Source organism: Purpureocillium takamizusanense, chromosome 5, assembly GCF_022605165.1.
Source record: "Purpureocillium takamizusanense chromosome 5, complete sequence".
In the NCBI taxonomy this organism is placed as follows: domain Eukaryota; kingdom Fungi; phylum Ascomycota; class Sordariomycetes; order Hypocreales; family Ophiocordycipitaceae; genus Purpureocillium; species Purpureocillium takamizusanense.
In genome coordinates this window covers 1,857,319-1,875,214 of record NC_063072.1, presented here as the reverse complement: position 1 = coordinate 1,875,214, position 17,896 = coordinate 1,857,319, and the positions used below count along the sequence as shown (strand labels likewise).

At 55.4% G+C, this 17,896-nt stretch overlaps 5 protein-coding genes across 6 annotated transcripts; 4 read left to right on the top strand and 1 right to left on the bottom strand.

Moving 5' to 3' along the window:
* Positions 1–775: 775 nt before the first annotated feature.
* On the top strand, positions 776–2,103 carry JDV02_006138 (uncharacterized protein). The gene has a single exon (XM_047987497.1). It carries the CDS (start codon positions 830–832, stop codon positions 1,721–1,723), a length of 894 nt encoding a protein of 297 aa, XP_047843482.1. The 5' UTR covers positions 776–829; the 3' UTR covers positions 1,724–2,103.
* A 4,427-nt stretch (positions 2,104–6,530) lies between these two features.
* Positions 6,531–7,025, top strand: JDV02_006137 (uncharacterized protein; the record flags this gene model as incomplete). The annotated part of the gene is made up of 1 exon (XM_047987496.1): positions 6,531–7,025. The coding sequence occupies one exon, from the start codon at positions 6,531–6,533 to the stop codon at positions 7,023–7,025; it is 495 nt and encodes a 164-aa protein (XP_047843481.1).
* A 2,114-nt stretch (positions 7,026–9,139) lies between these two features.
* PTC6 (Protein phosphatase 2C 6) lies at positions 9,140–11,994 on the top strand. The gene has a single exon (XM_047987495.1). It carries the CDS (start codon positions 9,562–9,564, stop codon positions 11,548–11,550), a length of 1,989 nt encoding a protein of 662 aa, XP_047843480.1. The 5' UTR covers positions 9,140–9,561; the 3' UTR covers positions 11,551–11,994.
* Positions 11,863–15,604, bottom strand: JDV02_006135 (uncharacterized protein). Of its 2 annotated transcripts, XM_047987493.1 has the most exons (4): positions 14,678–14,952; positions 14,591–14,618; positions 14,369–14,529; positions 11,863–14,314 (listed from the first exon to the last, which is right to left on the bottom strand). In XM_047987493.1, exons 1-4 carry the CDS (start codon positions 14,792–14,794, stop codon positions 13,094–13,096), a joined length of 1,527 nt encoding a protein of 508 aa, XP_047843478.1. In that variant the 5' UTR covers positions 14,795–14,952; the 3' UTR covers positions 11,863–13,093. The 2 variants fall into 2 exon arrangements, with proteins under 2 accessions (XP_047843478.1, XP_047843479.1); XM_047987494.1 differs by having other exon boundaries at positions 11,863–13,038; positions 13,098–14,314; positions 14,369–15,604.
* On the top strand, positions 15,296–17,645 carry SCS7_2 (4-hydroxysphinganine ceramide fatty acyl 2-hydroxylase). Its single transcript, XM_047987492.1, has 2 exons — positions 15,296–16,919; positions 16,977–17,645. Exons 1-2 carry the CDS (start codon positions 16,162–16,164, stop codon positions 17,365–17,367), a joined length of 1,149 nt encoding a protein of 382 aa, XP_047843477.1. The 5' UTR covers positions 15,296–16,161; the 3' UTR covers positions 17,368–17,645.
* The last annotated feature ends 251 nt before the right edge of the window (positions 17,646–17,896 follow it).

The following is a 17,896-nucleotide window of genomic DNA, read 5'->3' as shown; positions in this document are numbered from 1 at the left end:
GTAGTCTTGCGCTGTGGTTTGAGGTTGGAGACCGCGAGCTCGATACCTAAAGAAAGCCGCAGCGATGTGTGTGAGGCGAGAACTAATGAATAGCAGCTGTGCGGACCTCGGTGCTGACGGGAGCCTCATGCAGCCGCCCCTCCTCCTGTGCTGCAGAGGTCTGGTGCCTGGCTCACCTAGGTCGCGCGATTGGCCCTCCTAGCGCATAGGTATCTACTACTAGATAGAGTCCCGCATATGGATCCGTGGGTTATTGAACATGCACGCAACCTCCTGGACGGGGCTATATACGTGGCCATGCGTGACCTCAGAAACTTTGTTTTGCTTGCCAAGTATCCCTAGTAGTTGCACTAGTGCTGGTCATTGCTTTCCCACGCCTCTCAGTTCTCTCGTCTGTCAACAAGAGACACATGTTGCGCCAATCAAACAATTTTGGGTGGCGTACCATGAATCGTTATAGGCGGGCTATCAGCCTCGTCACGCACTCCTCGAAATGCCGCCTTAGTTATATCGAGGATGACGTGGCGTGACTCGTAACTCGTAACCCCGGCGGCAAGGTCGGTCAAACTGAAATGTCTCAGCCCAAAATACGGGATGACTAACTAGTTTGTTCCACAGGGGAATTTGGCAACAATCTCAAGCGCTGTTGAGCTCTTGAGTCACCGACGAGTTCGTGCTGGCATAACGCGCATCTTTGTTCATAAGGGCTGCTAATAACGCCCATCTGCCTCGTGCCACAGCTTGTGGCCACTGTCCCAGAAAAATTCCAGCACATCCAATTCCCCCCCCAAACCGTGCCTCAGAGCCCCAACTGCCCTCTCTAGAAGTAATGGCAGACATCGTATTATCTGCTGCAGTCAGTTGCCTCTGGATCGCGCAGACAGTGCTTTCGAGCTTATGCATCGTTTTTGTTCCTAAGCAGTCCTATCTCCGCTATGTTTGGATACCCTGTTCTCTATGGATTGCATATCAAGCATTTCGCTTGGTACAGAGAATTCCGACCAGCCCCATCCACTACAGCAAAGCTGGGGCTCATGTTTTTGTTGTTGTTGCCCAAGCTGCAAACTTACTTGTACTCAATCCCCTAGATCGGAGAGATCTCCTACGCGCAGAGGTATTCATCGATTCATCCCCAGTGCTCACCCAGATCTGGTCCACCTTTGGATTTCTTATTGCCCTGCGCGGTATTGGCACTCATTGGCAAGTCAAGAATGTTCCTGCTCACCCGAAGGCTCTCATCCGACGAGCGAAGGGTATACTTCCACGGAAGGCTTATATTATTCGGCAAGGAGCGATTCTTACCTGGCAGTACCTGGTGCTAGATTTCGTTTACGTTCACTTTCTTCAAGATGGCTCACCCAAGTCTTCTGTGCACGACTTTCAATACCGAGGTGTTGACCTAGCAGGGTGGTTGAGACGGGCCGCAGCAGCTCTGGTTACATGGTTCTTAGTTGCCAGGTTGCTCGTCGATTCCATTTATCGAACTGCGACTCTGATTGCTGTTGGACTGGGCGGAGCCGCACCAGACGACTGTCCGCCGCTGTTTGGAAGTATGTGGGATGCGTACACGCTGCGGAATTTCTGGGGGTATGTCTGCTATATCGCTCAATTCCTCTTTTCCTCTCCCAAAGGGGACTATACCTCTATTGTGTTGATGTCTGCGCATAAGAGCAGCCTGTTTATTCTGTCTTCTTTGATCCTAACAATAGCATACGACTCCTAGGAAGTTCTGGCACCAGTCGCTGCGATGGCCATTCACATCCTTCACCAATCACATCACTAGAGATATTCTCGGTCTCCATCGACCGTCTTTTATGGAGCGATACCTTAACAACTTCCTAGTATTTGTTCTATCAGGTCTTCTACATCTGATGATAGATTCTATGCAGGGCGTGTCGCCTAGTCAATCCGGGGCGATGACTTTCTTTCCTCTCTTCACGTTGGGATTTATAATTGAGGATATACTACAGGAAGCCTGGAACAAACTAAACGCCATAAATCGAACCAACCGGTCAAAGCGGGGACCTTCCTCGTGGCAACGAATCCTGGGATTATTTTGGGTTATGACGTGGTTGTCTCTGACATCACATTGCTATCTCGAAGCTACGCAGAAGCTGGCTAGGGAGAATAGATCAGCGGTTCCACTTAGTATCGTTGAACGGATAGGTCTTCATGCCGGTATGATTGGGATTGTGGCGGGAGGGCTGATTGTTATGGTGGCATTTGGAGGGGAGCCATGATTGTTAATGGCGAATATCTGCCAGCTTCATTAGAGAGGCGTCGGGTAAAGTTTTGTGGACTTTTACTTGAACAAATGCAGAAGAGTTGACGCTGTTGGTTTTGATGTGCGTCCTCGGCTGCTGACCTACCACGCGGACTTTGTTGGCTTGGGATGGCTGGCCGGGTACCCGCAGAAGCACGCAGCACATAAGTTTGGCCCGGCCCATATTGAAGATATGAGCCGTGGCATCCGTCCCTTCCTGTACTCAATAGTTGGTAGAAGGGCGGCGGCGGTTTCAGCGAATGGGTGAGATTGGTCAGCCCTGCCGCTCTATGCCGAAGTTCTTTCTGGACCAGTTCAAGAGCCGGCATACTCTGAATGGCGTTATCAGGCATGACTTCACGAAGCTCCACTGATCTAACCGGACTGGTACGTGTCAATCAGTCTTACAACGATGCGGCACCACATTCGCTCATCTTCTGTGGTGGTCTGGCGAAGGCACGTGGCAGTATAGCACTCATGACATCATGTCTCATGTGAAGAGGTCTCCGCGTAGAACGAAGGCATTGTGCTTACCTCCCGATGATGCGTTCTAGCACACTGGCTACTTGTTGCTAATACTTGACCATGCAACGACCGACAGCATCAAGTCGCGGGCAGTGCTCATTAGGAGGCTTCAAAGTGCCTCTGTTTGCACATAATGTGTGCATCGCCAACCGGATGCCCTACTCCTATGCGGTTTCGACTAAGTCCTGGAACCGAATCCTGAGTCCATTTTCCCCTGCAATCACATGGTTCGATGTCGAAAAGTGAGAGCATCATAGCCACTGTCACGGTGATTTCCAGCTTAGCCGACTGTAAGACATGTTAGCTGCTGTCGAGACAAAGGCCCAGAGCGCTCGTACTTTCATGCCAACTACATAAGGTCAATGGTCGTCGCAAAACTTTTTGGGGGCAGTTCATCGTTGACGTACGGCATGGATGGAGCCCTGCGCCCCATCCTAGATACGAATGTGCATTTTTAGCACCCTCATTTCGTCCTTCTAAATACCTGCTGGGGTCCCATTTATAAGGTGATCGATACTGTGATGTATCCATGTGCACATCTTCCACGCCGTACACCTTTATAACAAAAAGAATCAGCGGCTATCTGGGGACTCGCGACCCACCGTGCCCCCGTAATTTTCATGCTTGGGATGTAGAGGGAGGATAAATTAGGGGAACTTACGACGAGGCTATTCTTTGGTATCACTATGCCCGTCTCCTTGATAGTAATGTCGCTGCTGATGTTCTTCCGGACGGAGACTCCGGACACAACTAATCTCAATGTTTCCCGCAAACCTAGATCAATCAACGTGAATTCGGTCTCCCACTCCTGTAGCGTCAGACGTTGGAAGATATCTGCCGTGGTATCGTTTGGCGACTTCCTGTACTTCTCGACCACGGCGTCAACCTCGGCCTGCGTCTGAGCATACCAGTCAGGGTCTTTCGCCAGGTAGCATAAATACCATGCTGCTCCGGTGCTCGTGTTAGATAGACTCGCGAACAGAATGCCTATGATTCCCTGGGAGAGAAAGTTAACGCGACAAAGGAGGCCTTCGACACATTCCAGGCTGTACTCACAGTGGTGGTGAAAAAGTCACTCAGGCCCTGGTCCATTAGCATCTGCAAGGTGTCGCCTTCTCTTTTGCCGGTTTTGCGCCGGCCTTGCATGATCCTGTTTAGGGTCCAATGGAGACTCGTAAAGGCCCAAAGTTTCCTCATCTTCCCCCAGGTCGGCAACATAGGAAACAGGTGCTCCAGCCAAGTGCTCTCGTCTAAACAACTATATGTAGCCAACGTGCGGTCTAGTAGCTGTTGGTCGTTGGCGATGTCGTGACACCCCAGCAACCGATGTGTCGTCTTATACATCAGACGATGCAGGAAGTCGAAAGGGTCTATTACCCCCGGCGCTTTGATTTGTGCGAGAGACTTGATGTTGTCGGTGATGAGGAGGTGCAAATTGGTAATCAGCCGGTCTCTGTGGGTGCATCGCCGGAGTATGGCGATGAGAGAACGGGTATCTCCGCCTTGGAAACGGCTGAGGTCAGGGAAGTCCGTGAAGAGTTCCATAAAGCTGACAGTTCCTCAGCATAAGGCCACAGTGGGAAGGGTGCTATTCATTTGGTTGGGACATACCCGGCCACAGGGTCCAGCCCGCGTGCGGTATGGAAGATCCTCCTAGGTTCCAGACCGGACAGGGCGACAACGTGTCGGCGTCCATACCAGAAGGTGAACTGCCCGTTCAAGCTCCGTTCTTTACCTGACCTCAAAAATTCGGCTCGATCCATGAAGAAGTCCCGGGGGTCAAACAGCGTGCGTTTCACCCATGGCAAAGACTCCCAGAAGGCGGTCTGAGTGAAAATCGGCCAAGTTCTTTTGAGCCGCCAAGCGAACAAGATTGCCAGCGCCAGGAACACTAAATGCATTCCGGCTGACGCGGCCAGCAGCCCTGCAAAGCTTTTCAACTGCGAGATGTCCATTACTCAAACAGGCGCGCCGTTGACCGGGTCTGGTGTTGACATCATACTGCTACCACACACAACCGTCAGCTCTTATACCGGTGAATAGGCCGTGGTGGCTAGCTATTCAGGTTCATGGAGCTTGAATCAAGCCTTTTTGCAACGTTCGTTCTGCCTCAGAATGGAGCTTCTAGCGTGTATCCTCATTGGCTGGTGCTGCAATTACTCGATGCAGGTCTCCTGTGTTGTTCTCAGATATAAGTGGCTGGACGACGTGTCATACATGGACTGGTACGGAGTACAATTTTGGGGTTGACCACCTCGCCCCTGTCATGTTGTCAAAATCGGAAAATAGTGAGCAGATCGCATTGTAGGAAAGCTGCTGGGGACCGGAGGAAACGCCACAAGACTGCTGAGGTATTCATACATGTAGTGCGGGCACATGCTCTCTTGACCATCACGGCGATCATTTCATCCTGAGATATAGAGGTCACAGATTGACCTGCTCATTGTCAGGGAGACTAAGCTTTCGCCATCAGGCAGTGTATTGAAGACGGGGCGGTAGCCGATGTTGCGTCAGAACCAACATTGAACAGGGCGAACAATTCATGAGCAGGTAACCCACAACATGAAGACTTGCGCGATCAGGCGAGGGAGGTTGTCGGGCCATCGTCACCATAGAGTCCACTCATCAGGCCGCATATGGCGCCTCTCGAATAACGGGAAATCGGCAAGATGTGGCTTGGTACATAGTGCAGCTGTCGCCTTTGCTGTCGCCTTGTCTCTGCGCCGCACCTAGCCGTGTCTTGAAACGTGGCTGAGTTCCGCCCAGCCGACTCACCGTGTCTGAAACACGCTCATAAAGAGCTGTTGCGTGCCGGCGATACTTGCCGAAAGGTTTGTTGTGATCCGATAGCCTGTCATATTCTGACGTGTTCATGAGCCTCTGAATTGAACGATACGTCCTAGTGTGTACGGAGTATCCTACTCATACATTCACATGTGTATAGCACGTGAACAACTACTCGGACTTAATGCTAGAATTTCATCAGAGCTTGCTGCCTCGAAAGCCGACGAGGCGATATTGACACTCTAGCAGAATCTAAGCTAAAAATGACCAAGTTTTTGTTTGACGCGAGAGCAAAATTTGGCATCGTTAGCGCCGAACAAAAGGCCATTTCGATACGATGGAACTTGGTCGTGGCGATCCTTATTGCCCTTGGTACTTTCTTATTCCTGCGGCTCGTTTTCTACTCAATATTTTGCTTGGGGCGATGGAAGCGAGAGAAGCGAAATCGGAGTGTTGCTGCCGTCAGCCTTGGAAGAATGGTCTCGAGGGAATGCAACAAGGTGATTTCTGCAAACAATTACCGCAGTTTACTCTCGCCCTAATGATTTATTAAAGATCAAGCAAGCACTCTTGCGCACCGCAGCGTCCAAAAGTATAACGAACTTGATCCCGGGCGCTGTCGATTCCTGACTTTATTGCAGAGTATAAATCCATCACGATCAGCCCCGACCTCTTAGGTGAACTGAAAAAGTTGCCTGATGACATCTTGAGCTTTGGTGAAGCACTGGACGAGGTACGCGGCTTGCAACTCCCCGACGAATCATCAAGGCATACTATCCTTCCACACAGATCTTGCAGAGTAGGAGCACAAAAGGCGTGGAATATAATGCTATTATACCACGTGCAGTTGCGGCTTTGAGTCCCTCATTGGGTAGGACATAACCCAACATTTGACTTTCTTACTATCAACGAACGAATTGTAATTCGTCATTCGCATCCAGGCCGCCTCCTCCCCATCATGGCCGACGAAGTCATCAGGTCCATGCATTCTGAGCTCCCCATGTCATCGGATTGGACCAACGTCAACATGAGCAACAAGATCCTGCGCACTACTGCCATGGCTTCCGGCCGCATATTCGTTGGCCCCGAGCTCTGCCGCGACGAGATGTATATCGAGACCGCCATCAACTACACCATCGACTTGATGAGGGCTTCGTACGTCGTTACCCTTGTCCCGCCCTGGTTGCGCACCTATGTGTCCCCCTGGTTGCCTCCTGTACGACGGCTTCGGCGCCGCGTCAAGCAGGCGGACAATTTCTTAAGGCCTGTTGTGGCGTCCCGCAAAAGAGCTGCCTTAATGCCGGGCCACGAAGCCCCGAACGACATGTTACACTGGCTCATGAACGAGGGGAGCCGGTTCGGGATCAATGACGACGAGCAGCTAGTCAAGCATCAGTTGGATGTCAGCTTTGCGGCCATACATACTTCCACCGCTATCACTGTGAATGCGTAAGACCCCGCTGCTTTGAGAGGTTGCCCATGGGACACAAGCTGAGGATGATTGCTAGAATTTACACGCTTGTGGCTATACCCGAGCTCATCCCCGTCCTGCGGGAGGAAGCTCACCAAGTCCTAAAAGAGAGTGATGGGAAATTCACACTTGGAGCATTGCAGAGCATGAAGAAGCTCGATAGCTTTTTGAAGGAGACGACGCGCTGCCACCCACTAGCCAGCGGTACGTCGCAACGGAGCTCCGAAGAACCAATCTATGTATTCCGTGTACTGACCTTTTCTAGTTACGTTTCGTCGCAAAGCCCTGAAACCGCTTATTCTCTCCAATGGACAAGAGATCCCTGCAGGTTTCATCATCGAAGTACCGGTGAAAGGTGTATATACAGATGAGAGGTACTTCCCTAATGCTCATCAGTTCGACGCATTTCGCTTCTGCAAGGGCATTCACGACGGAGAGAAGGAAACAGGGAGCGTTAGGGCGGTGTCGGCCAATGGTCAGTTCACGAGTGTCGGGAAGACGAGCTTGACGTTCGGGTACGGACGGAACGCTTGCCCAGGACGTTTCTTTGCCGCAAGCGAGATCAAGTTAATATTGGCAACGCTGCTGATACATTATGACCTTAAAATGCCTGGTGGAGAGGTCAAGAGATACGAGAATTTGGAGTTCGGAGTGCAGGTATGTCCACTTCCATATCCGCTTCGATCTGATACTGATTGGTCATGTGTAGTCATTCCCTGATCCTACGAAAACGTTGATGATCAGGAGAGTAACTTGGTAACGGTTGTTAGAATTGGCGAGGATGCATGTACATATTGGTCGCCCTGCGCCTCAGTGGGCTATTGGTAGATCAACACGGTAGTGTGCAGTGCACAATGTGCACTGCCGTATCGGCTGCTGTCCGAGAAGCACTCATGATTACTTGGTAAGGGAAGGAATGGCCAATGGCGTGCTGTCACATACAATGCCAAATTGCTAACCAGAGGCTCGGCGACCAGCATCCGGACGCGGTCGCTTGCATGAGCAACCTTGCGGCCGTGCTTGAGGGCCAGGGGAAATACGAGGAGGCCGAGACGATATATCGCGAGGCAGCGCAAGAGCTAGAGTGTGAACATTGATTTCACTGGTCGGCATTTCACTTGTGCTTCCCACCCGCAATCTACTTCACTCGCATCGCCAGCAAGCCAAAAACGGCCACCAGAGCACTACGCTCACCTCATGCATACCGCCTGTTAATTTTAGTTGTCGCAATTTGCGTATTTGCAAGCCTCAGACGGGAGTGCTCCCCCAGGATGAAGTTCCCACAAGCTAGGTGTTGAGATATGTGTGGCTCCAACGGCAAAAGGGAGCCGACTCCACAGGAGCCACACATAACATCTCTTATATGGCCTCAGACCAAGGCCTGAGGCTGCACACCGCTCCACACTAGGTACGTTACTCAACTTCTCCTTTCAGATGTCTACTGTGCAAGTATATATACGCTAATGTTTTAAGTTCTACTAGATAAGTTTAAAAACATTACGAGGCTACCTTTTAGGAGGCGTTCGACTAGACAAGTATTAATAGCTACGGTAACGCGGTCCTATCTAAAGTTCGCCGCGTAGTATATAATATAACTCTTATTAAAATATTAATTATTCTTAGCGTTATATAATTTCTTTAGTAATATTAATAGATATCGAGTAAAAGCTATTAGTAATAGATAGGGCTATTTAGTTAAATAGCTTAAAGAGGTAAATAAGTAAATTATTAAGCTTAAGTCCGATATTATATTATATTAATACTCGCTTTTTTTAAGGGTTAAAGAGAGGTAGTCTTATAGCGAGCTTTTTTATTAACGTATAATATAGGTTCAATAAGCTAATAATAGTAATATACTTTAGTTTAAGGTTAGAACTATTAATATAGCAAGATTAATAGGATATATCTAGTCGAGGTAGCTAGGATAATATATATATAACGAGAACTAATAAAATACGACTATCCTAGGTGCTAAGCCAGGCGCCCCTCCTCTAGCGCTGCAGAAGTCTGGCTGGTGCCTTGCCTGGCTCACCTAGGTCGCCCGATTGGCCCGAGCGGCGGAGCTTCTGGCGTAAAGGTATCTGCCACCAGACAAAGTCCCATCCAGTCTGCCATGCCGCTCCGGTGTCACTCTTGTCTCTGCCTGTGCTGCTTTGCTTTGTCGCTTTTTCTTTCATCTCATCATCCCGCACAGCAACCCTCGTTCCTGACCAGACCAGACCTCTCTTTGTCCTCCGCCGACGGCCGTCTGAGCGCGCTCTTAGCAACCGACTACTCGACTGGGATCAAAAGCCGCCGGTACCCGGCCGGGGCCGCATCTTGGGATTTCCCCCTCCTCCTCCTCATCACCACTCCCCTCCCCATACTCAGACATTCACGCGCGTCAGGTTTGCGCGAGCTGCCAGCACCACGTTTCATGGACCGCACGCCTCGAAAACAACTCGCTCTCCTACTCCGTTGGGGATGCTGAGACGCCAGCACGCCACAGCCAAGCTCCCAGCCCTGCCTCCGAGCGACAATGGCGTCGTCCTCCGTCGCCCAGACGGCCGGTCGAAACGCCTCGAGAGCGGCTGCTCGACTCTCCTCCTATGATGCGATACTCGCGCTATCTCCTCCTGCCCTGGTAGGAGCCTCGCGTCGGTCTCAGCCCGCGAGCGATGACGCTGCCGCCCACCAACAGCTCGGAGATGTCGTCACGAGACGGACTCTGGCCTCGTCGCACCCCGCCGCCGCCGCCCCCCGGCGAACACATCGGGTCGGCCGTTCCCCTGTCCAGGCCGTCGTGTCCGCCGGGCCACGACACTTTGCGCAAACACACACGCAAGCCCCCGCGCAACCAGCAGCAGCACGTCAGTGCTTCCACACCTACTTCGTCACCCACCTCCCGTCGTCGTCGCTTCACCCGGATGCGCACAACTCGGCCGGCCCGGGCCATAAGCTGCCCCGCGACGCCTCGATGCCTCATACGCCCGATCCGGGCTCGTCGCCCGCCGTGGCGCTGCCCAACATGCCTGGCAGAGACCTCACCGTGGTCAGGATACCTTTGCGGCGGGCCAAGCACCACTTCGGCTCCCACTCAGCCCGTGGCAGTCGGCCCTACAACGAAGACGCCGACCAGGCTGGCATCATCGCCGTCCCCGCCTTCGCCAGGAGGGCTCCCATGAGCGTCAAGAAAAAGCCCGGCGAGGCCACCCCCGCGAGCAGCGCGTCAGGTGACCCTCAGATCTTCTACTTTGGCGTCTTCGACGGCCACGGCGGCACCCAGTGCGCGCATTTCCTCCGCGACGAGCTGCATGGGTACATTGAGGAGGCAGCCAAGAACTTTGGCCTACAGAGCAGCTTGCGCAAGACGAAGCCAGGCCGTGAACAGAGCGGGCCTGCCACGGCTCGCGCAAGGGTCGGAGTCTCCAAAGGTCGTGCTCTCAGCTCGGTGGACATGAAGGGTCCCGAAGAAGTGAAGCAGGACATGCAAGTACCCGACCACGACAACGGCTCGGTGGGCGACGTCGAACACGGCAAGCCGCTCGCTAGTGCCGAGTCGGAGCCGGCCGAGGTGCAGGACACCGCCAAGGCCATTCAACTGGAACGAGATCTCGTCAAGGCGTACGCGACCACCATCGGGGGCTACTTTAGGCGCTTCAACCCGGAGCATTTCGCCACCCAGGGCGAGCCTGGCGACGAGGCGCCCATATCCGCTGAGTCGAGCATCGCGTATGCGTTCCTGCGCGCCGATCTGGACTTCGTCTCGGCTCAGGCGAGAAAGGTCGACCCCGACGACTCGGACATGCCCGTTAACGACGACGAGATCCTCGGGGCCCCGCATGCGACGCCGTCCGGCCACAACATTGGGGGCGCGACGCGCTTCAAGGGCGGCTCGACGGCCTCGGTGGCCCTCATCTCGACGCCAACCCCCGCGCCCTTTTGGCACCCAGGCGCGCAGTCGACGCTGCTCGTCGCGCACGTGGGCGACAGCCGCATCCTCCTCTGCGACACGGCCACCGGCCTGCCCCAGCCCCTGACCTCGGACCACCACCCCACGACGCCCACGGAGAGTAGGCGCCTCCGCCGGTACGCGCCCGCGGGCTCCATGGTGTCGGGCGACAGCTTCGGCGAGGAGCGCATCGCGGGGCTGGCCAACAGCCGCGCCTTTGGCGACATCCGCAGCAAGCGCATCGGCGTCTCGGCCGAGCCCGAGATCACGCGCGTCGACATGGGCCCCGCGCAGTACTCCTTCCTCGTCCTCATGAGCGACGGCGTGTCGGGCACCCTCAGCGACCAGGAGATTGTCGACGTGGTCAAGGAGGCCAAGACGCCCGACGAGGGCGCCCGCCGCGTCGTCGACTACGCCACCGAGGTGTCGAGGGACGGCGACAACGCCACCTGCCAGGTCGTCCGCCTCGGCGGCTGGGAGCGCCGCTCCGAGGGCGGCCTCGGCAGCCTGGGCACAAAGGAGATTCGCGACATTCGCCGCGCCGAGGCCCAGGATCCGCGCCGGGGCAAGCGGTAAAACGCACCCCGCGCGCGGGTCCGCCGGGGTGGTAACCTGTACACGAGATTTTCCTCCCTTCTTTCTTTTCTTCTCTGGCGGATGGCGGCCGGAAGGATGACACGACACGACGAATGACACGAGAGAATTTGGCTTACTTCCACTTCCACACACATACGCACACGCACACTCATATATCTCCCTGTCCGGTGGACGAGCGTCCAGGAGGAACCCTTCCTCCCTGTATACTAGAGACCACGGCGGTATAGAGCCTTGTTCACCCAAAAAAGGGAAAACACTAGAGGGGATCGGGGCGGGGGTGACACTACGAAACGGGAGGGAGGAAGAAGTCTTTTCTTCTTCTTTGACGACTTGCATAATGAAGCTACATAGCGTACAGACATGCCGGCTGGCCAGGTAGAGAGCCCAGTCCCACGAGAATAGACAAGACGACAAGCATATGCAAAAAAGCCTTGCTGCTTTATTTTTTTCCCTTTTCCTCTTCTTTACTTTCCAGGCTAAAACCCGTGCCTTCCTGTAGCCAAGGACTCTACACATAGCCAAATTTTCCTTTTCGTCAAGCCCTCACGACAGTCGTTGATGGCGCGCGTGCCCATCAGCCTGCAAGTCCCACCTTAAGTTACCGCCATCTCCACCAAGCGCCATGCCTTGCCATCCGCATCTCAGTAGCGTTGTTGTCCGGGGTACGTGCCCCATGAGGGTGGCGGCTGCTGCTGAGGAGGACCCTGCTGGTAGGGGGGATACTGCCCCGTCGGCCGAGGCCCGCCGTACTCGGGGCCTCCGTACCCCGGACCGCCGTACCCTTGCGGCGGCGGCGGCGGGCCCGAAGGCGCCCACTGGCCCCCGGGAGCTGGGCCACCGTATCCTTGAGACGGTCCCGGAGGAGGGGGCTGATTGTAGCCGGGGCCGCCGCCGCCCCCTCCTCCTCCACCATAATACTGACTAGGCTGAGGTGAAGGGCCGGAATAGCCGCCTGGCGGACCGGGCTGCAGGTTGCCGCTCTGGGACATGTACGATGCGCTCTCTCCTTGTCCATAGCTCGGCTGAGTCGGCCGCTGGCTGGAGGGAGGCGCGGGCGACGAGGACATGTAGTTGGCCGAGGCGTCTCCGTCGCGGCCCTCCATGGAGTCGAGATCGCGCGTGCGGACCTGCGACCACAGAGACCCGGACACTTTCCCGTGGCCGAGCTGGCTCAGAGACTCCCATGGGCCGTGCGAATGGCCGCCGGCGCCGTGGCCACCGGCACCGCCCTTGTTCTGCTGGCTGAGGACGTGGTTCTTGCCCTTCTTGACCGACTCGGACGACAGGAGCTGGTCCAGCTGGTTGCGGCGAGGGTGCTCATCGGCCCACATCCTGACCGTCTTGAACATATCCCGCTGGATCTCGATGCTCTCGTCGCGGAGAGCGGGGTGGTGGAACGCGCGAAGAACGTCGTTGACCACCTCGTCAACGGGGACGTTGGGGTTTTCCCACGCAAAGAGAACGCGTCTGGAGGGGGAGGGTCAGAACAAATCCTGTACGCAGCTGGAGGGAGATTATCGACTTACGGCACAGCATACTGAAGAATCGTGGTGGCCACGCGACCGGCGCAAGAGTTCAGGATGTTGGTGAAGTGGTCCTTGGACAGCATGGAATGCGTCGGGTCGGAGCAGCGCGGGTTGTCCCACGGCTCCAGCTGCGAGTTGGAGCTCGCGCTGATGACGCCCGAGGACCCGTCCTTCAGGACCTTGGAGACCTGGTTGATGATGGGTCGGATAAAGGGCGCAAGGAGGCCCAGGACAAAGGCCGTGAGCGTCTCGCTGATGTGCTCAATGAGCTTCTCGAGACCCGGGACCTTGGATATGCCCCTGCTGATCGCCTTGACGATCTTGTCTCTGAACTGGAGAATGGGGTAAATCTGACCCGCGGTCTTGACTGGGTCGAAGTTGGGGCTCATGCCGGGGACGAGGTTGACGTTATCTCCCGCGCGGCTGCGCTCCTGGTTCTCTCGTTCCTGAGCCTCCGAGGCAGCCTTCAGGCTCCTTGCCTGATCGGCATACCCGGAGCCAACGTCTGGAAGCTTGGATATGAGGGAGATGAAGTCGCCGGGTCCCGAGCCGTCAAAGAGACCCCTGGAGCTGGAGCCGCCGCCGCCACGGGCCGCCTCCGCATTCTTGAGCGCGACGTCGACCTCGTCAACCTCGGACTGGGTGAAGTGATCATTGGCCTCGCCGATGACCGAGTGCAAAAAGTCGACCGCGCCGAACGTGCCCGTGACGATGGGGTACAGTCTCTTGCCGTGGATGTTAATCTCCGCCTGCGTGCCGCAGTGTGGGAACACGTTATGGTATCCGAGCTCGCGGAGGGCAAGCTCGCAGTAGTTGCTGTGGGCACCAAAATCCTCCATGCAGTGCAGAGCTTGGCCCAGGCACCGAAGAGCCTCGCACAGGTTCTCATCCTTGCCCTTGCCCTGCGCGCCGCAGGTGTACAGTCGGCCGAAGTGGATGCTACGAGCAAAGCTGAACCGGAGGTAGCCTGCGCTGGTAGCCCAGTGGCCCGTCTCGTTGGCGATGTAATTCTTCATGCCGGTCTTGAGATCGACTTCTGTCTCCACGGGATCGACGGGGCCGCGGAGGCGCGGGTCGAACTTGCGCGCATCAAGGCCATCTGCGTAGCCCTTGGGGTTGTCGATGTGCTCTTCGGGGCGGTAGCAGCCGAGGCGTTCCTCGTTGACTTCGAACTCGTCCGTGGCATAGCCAAATGCCATGAAAGAAAGGACCCAGACCTTGGATCGACTTAGCCGAAGCAATTACAGGCGTGGCCAGGTATGTCGTCTTACCAAAATGCGAATGGTGGCGGCATTGACGCCCTTCAAGCTGCCCACGTCGACGGCCTGCGAGTAGTCGCGCAGCCAGTTGCCAAAGTACGTGCGCTTAATGAGCATCGAACTCCACTTCTTCCCGTGGAGGAAGGCGAGGCTGGCAAGCATATCCTCGATGTCTGCCGCTTGTCAGTATAACCTCGCATTAGCCCGCACAGCCCCCCCGTTGGCGACCCGTACCTCCATGGCGCCAGTTGTGGCCCTCGACCTGCCGCTCGTCATCAGCAATGGATTCTTTGAGGAGGGACGAAGGTCTGCAGCACGCACTTGTGCGATGGAGGGGATGTTTCCGGCACCAAAGGCGGCGGCCTTGCCTGGCAGTACGACGAGGCAGACGCAGAGCACGAGGAGCCAACTGCCCCGCGGCAGCGGTAATGACGACATTGTGTCGGCACGGGCTCGGGACGGAGGGGATGTTGGAGGTGCACAGAGTCAACGAATGAGTCGGGCTTGGTGTGCCACCGGGGGCTTTGCACAAACGAGTCTGTGAAAGACGCTGCGAGTTGTGCGGTGAGGAGAGCAGCTGGGTGGTTGGTGCGAGTTCCAGAAACTCACTTTGATGTATGGATGTAGCGGGCGGGTTTGCTGAGATGATAGAGCACTGTCGTCAGCGCGCGTGCCCCGCCACCATCGACCCCTCCAGCTCCATTTCCAGCAGGGGCCGCGACGCCCAGCTCAGCTGTTTTATTCCTCGTAGAACTGTACCTCTGAACCTACGAGGCACTAAAGTTGGCAACTAACTTCAGGTACCAGAACGAGGTGTGTGCCCGTGCGATGCCGCCTCGGCCGCGCTCCCTTGCTAACCTTGTGCATTCAATGGTGTCGTCACCTCTTGTATCCCACCTCGGTCGATCGCAAGTTTGCCACCGGCGGGCGACTATGACATGTAGCTCTGCACCTACAGCACCCTTTCCTCGGCGCTTTCCCACTTGCCTTTGTTTGCTGCCAGTCGCATCAGCCAAGCTTCATCCTCTGGTCCGTGCCTCTTACGCCTGGCTGCTCGTCTTGGCGGCAGCCTGTGACACATGCATGATCCATCCCCTCCTCACTCCTACGGAGACGGGCAGCTCTTCGAAACATCTGTTGTTCGTCTCACACAGTGAAGCAAGTCGCGACAGGACGCCACGGCGGAGCCAAAAAGGGGATTTGCCGACCATTGCGCGAACTTCGTAGTTAGATCAACCAACGACAGGGATAGGCGGCAGAGCGAACCATAACTTTTTTCGTCGGGGGGCCGTCGTCCATTGAAGGGGCTCCCACTCATCACCTGCTTCTCTCGCTCTCCTTCAGCCTGGCCATATGCGCCAACCAGGCCTCGGCTTCGCCCGACGCTTCCGACAGTGCCACGCTGCCAGCGCAAGCCCCAGACGGCGGACGACAGTGGGGCCCAGTGGAAAGTGAGCCCACTTCCTCCTGGACGGCAAGCGGCTTCCGCTCCAGTCCCGGACTTTTAGGGGCCTCCGGCCACTAAGGACGCGCTAGGTCAGCAGGCTCATTAAAAACCCTTCGACTGCGACATCTCCTGATCAACGATGCATCGTCATCCTACGCCTCGAGACTGCCCTACGATATAGCGACTGTCTGTCTGCTGGCGCTCTAAAAGGGCCACTGTCGCTGCTATCCCCTTTCGCTCCTACCTGGTGGTGTGAGCGTCGCCCTTTGAGCCTCTTCCTGTCCTTGTTCGCGCCGGGCCGTTTCTGCCCCCCTGCCAACCACATCGCCGACCCTTCCGAACTTCTCGACATATCGCAATGCCGTCCCGAACGCTGCCGACATTTACTCGCGCCGAGGTGGAATCGCACGCGTCCGCCGCCTCGTGCTTTGTTACCATCGGCACCAAGGTCTATGATGTGACGGACTTTGTCGACGTTCATCCCGGCGGTGGCGACTTGCTGCTCGAGTATGCTGGCAAGGATGTCGAGGAAATCTTAAAGGACCCGACTTCCCATCCTCATTCGGAGGCGGCTTACGATGTTTTGGACGACTCATTAGTCGGCTTCGTGGTCCCGGAAAAAGCTGTGGGCTCCAACGGCTCCGCGCATCCCAAGGCCGAGGCCAACGGCACGTTGAATGGCTCCACGGCTACCGGAACGTCCGCAACCTATATTCACCCTCGAACTGGTATGTCCTGTGAAGAGGACTTGAGCAAGGAAACGGACATCTCCCAGGACTACAAGAAGCACAAGTTTTTGGATCTCAACCGGCCACTATTTCTCCAGATCTGGAACGGCGGCTTCAGCAAAGAGTTTTACTTGGATCAAGTCCATCGCCCGCGACATTACAAGGGCGGCGACTCGGCCCCATTGTTTGGAAACTTCCTCGAGCCGCTCACCAAGACTCCATGGTGGATGGTGCCCACTATCTGGCTGCCGTGCGTCGGCTACGGCCTCTACCTGGCAAACCAAGGCTTCGAGCGTCCTGCCATTACCGCCGCTCACTGGGTTTTCGGTGTGTTCCTGTGGACGTTTATCGAATACTGCATGCACCGATTCCTCTTCCACCTCGATGAGTGAGTTAAAATGCATTAGCGTATTGAGTCGCGAGAGTGAGCTAACATGGCCTGCAGCTATCTCCCCGACAATAGGGTCGGCATTACCGCGCACTTCTTGCTCCACGGCATCCATCACTATTTGCCCATGGATAAGTACCGCCTAGTCATGCCGCCTGTGCTTTTTGTTGTGCTCGCCACTCCCTTCTGGAAGCTGGCTCAGTTCGTCTTTGCGTACAACTGGTACGCAGGCACGGCCGTGTACTGTGGCGGCATCTTTGGCTACATCTGCTACGACCTGACGCATTACTTCCTGCACCACGAGAATCTCCCCCTATGGTACAAGCAACTCAAGAAGTACCACCTTCAGCATCACTTCCTCGACTACGAGCTCGGCTTTGGCGTCACCAGCAAGTTCTGGGACACAATTTTTGGCACAGAGCTGCAGCCTCTCACTAAGACCAAATAAGCAGCCCGACTTGGGTCGCCTTTTGCACATGGCCTTTTTTATTCACGCCTGTCGTTTGTGTAATTGAATATGGATTCGATGGAGTTTAGGTTACTCGTTTGGACTATTGTTGAGCGACAAACGAACGAAAGCAATGGGACGATACCAGAAAAGTGCATCACGTACCTAACGTATGACGACGGAAGACAGGTATCGAGGGGAAACTATTAATGGAGACTGGATGTTTCCGTTTGAGGAACATGTACTAAAGCACTAATAATAAGAAAGTCTACTCTTCGCTTCACCTGTAAGGATTTGGTGGCCGTCATACATTGCTGTGCCATGCTGGGTCTGTTACTACGCGCTTGCTACCTTCGTACAGTATCCGGGTAACGCAGCGGCATTGAACGGCTGCTAAACGCCCAGCGCGTTAGACAACTGCGAGCAGTCCATCACACTGCAGACTCCACCGCTTGCAGACGGCCGGATGGGTGTTGGCAGCTGGGCAGCAATCACAGCTCACGTGACTGGCGCACCGCACCCCGGTCTT

What these genes read in the sequence shown, in the direction of transcription:
- JDV02_006138 (XM_047987497.1), top strand. Translation starts at nt 830, where the DNA reads ATGGCAGACATCGTATTATCTGCTGCAGTCAGTTGCCTCTGGATCGCG.
- PTC6 (XM_047987495.1), top strand. Translation starts at nt 9,562, where the DNA reads ATGGCGTCGTCCTCCGTCGCCCAGACGGCCGGTCGAAACGCCTCGAGA.
- JDV02_006135 (XM_047987494.1), bottom strand. Translation starts at nt 14,518, where the DNA reads ATGCTTGCCAGCCTCGCCTTCCTCCACGGGAAGAAGTGGAGTTCGATG. An exon ending in CCGCCACCATTCGCATTTTG is followed by an intron (nt 14,315 to 14,368) that starts GTAAGACGACAT and finishes AGTCGATCCAAG; the next exon opens with GTCTGGGTCCTTTCTTTCAT. An exon ending in ATTCTTCAGTATGCTGTGCC is followed by an intron (nt 13,039 to 13,097) that starts GTAAGTCGATAA and finishes CTCCCCCTCCAG; the next exon opens with ACGCGTTCTCTTTGCGTGGG.
- SCS7_2 (XM_047987492.1), top strand. Translation starts at nt 16,162, where the DNA reads ATGCCGTCCCGAACGCTGCCGACATTTACTCGCGCCGAGGTGGAATCG. An exon ending in TTCCTCTTCCACCTCGATGA is followed by an intron (nt 16,920 to 16,976) that starts GTGAGTTAAAAT and finishes CATGGCCTGCAG; the next exon opens with CTATCTCCCCGACAATAGGG.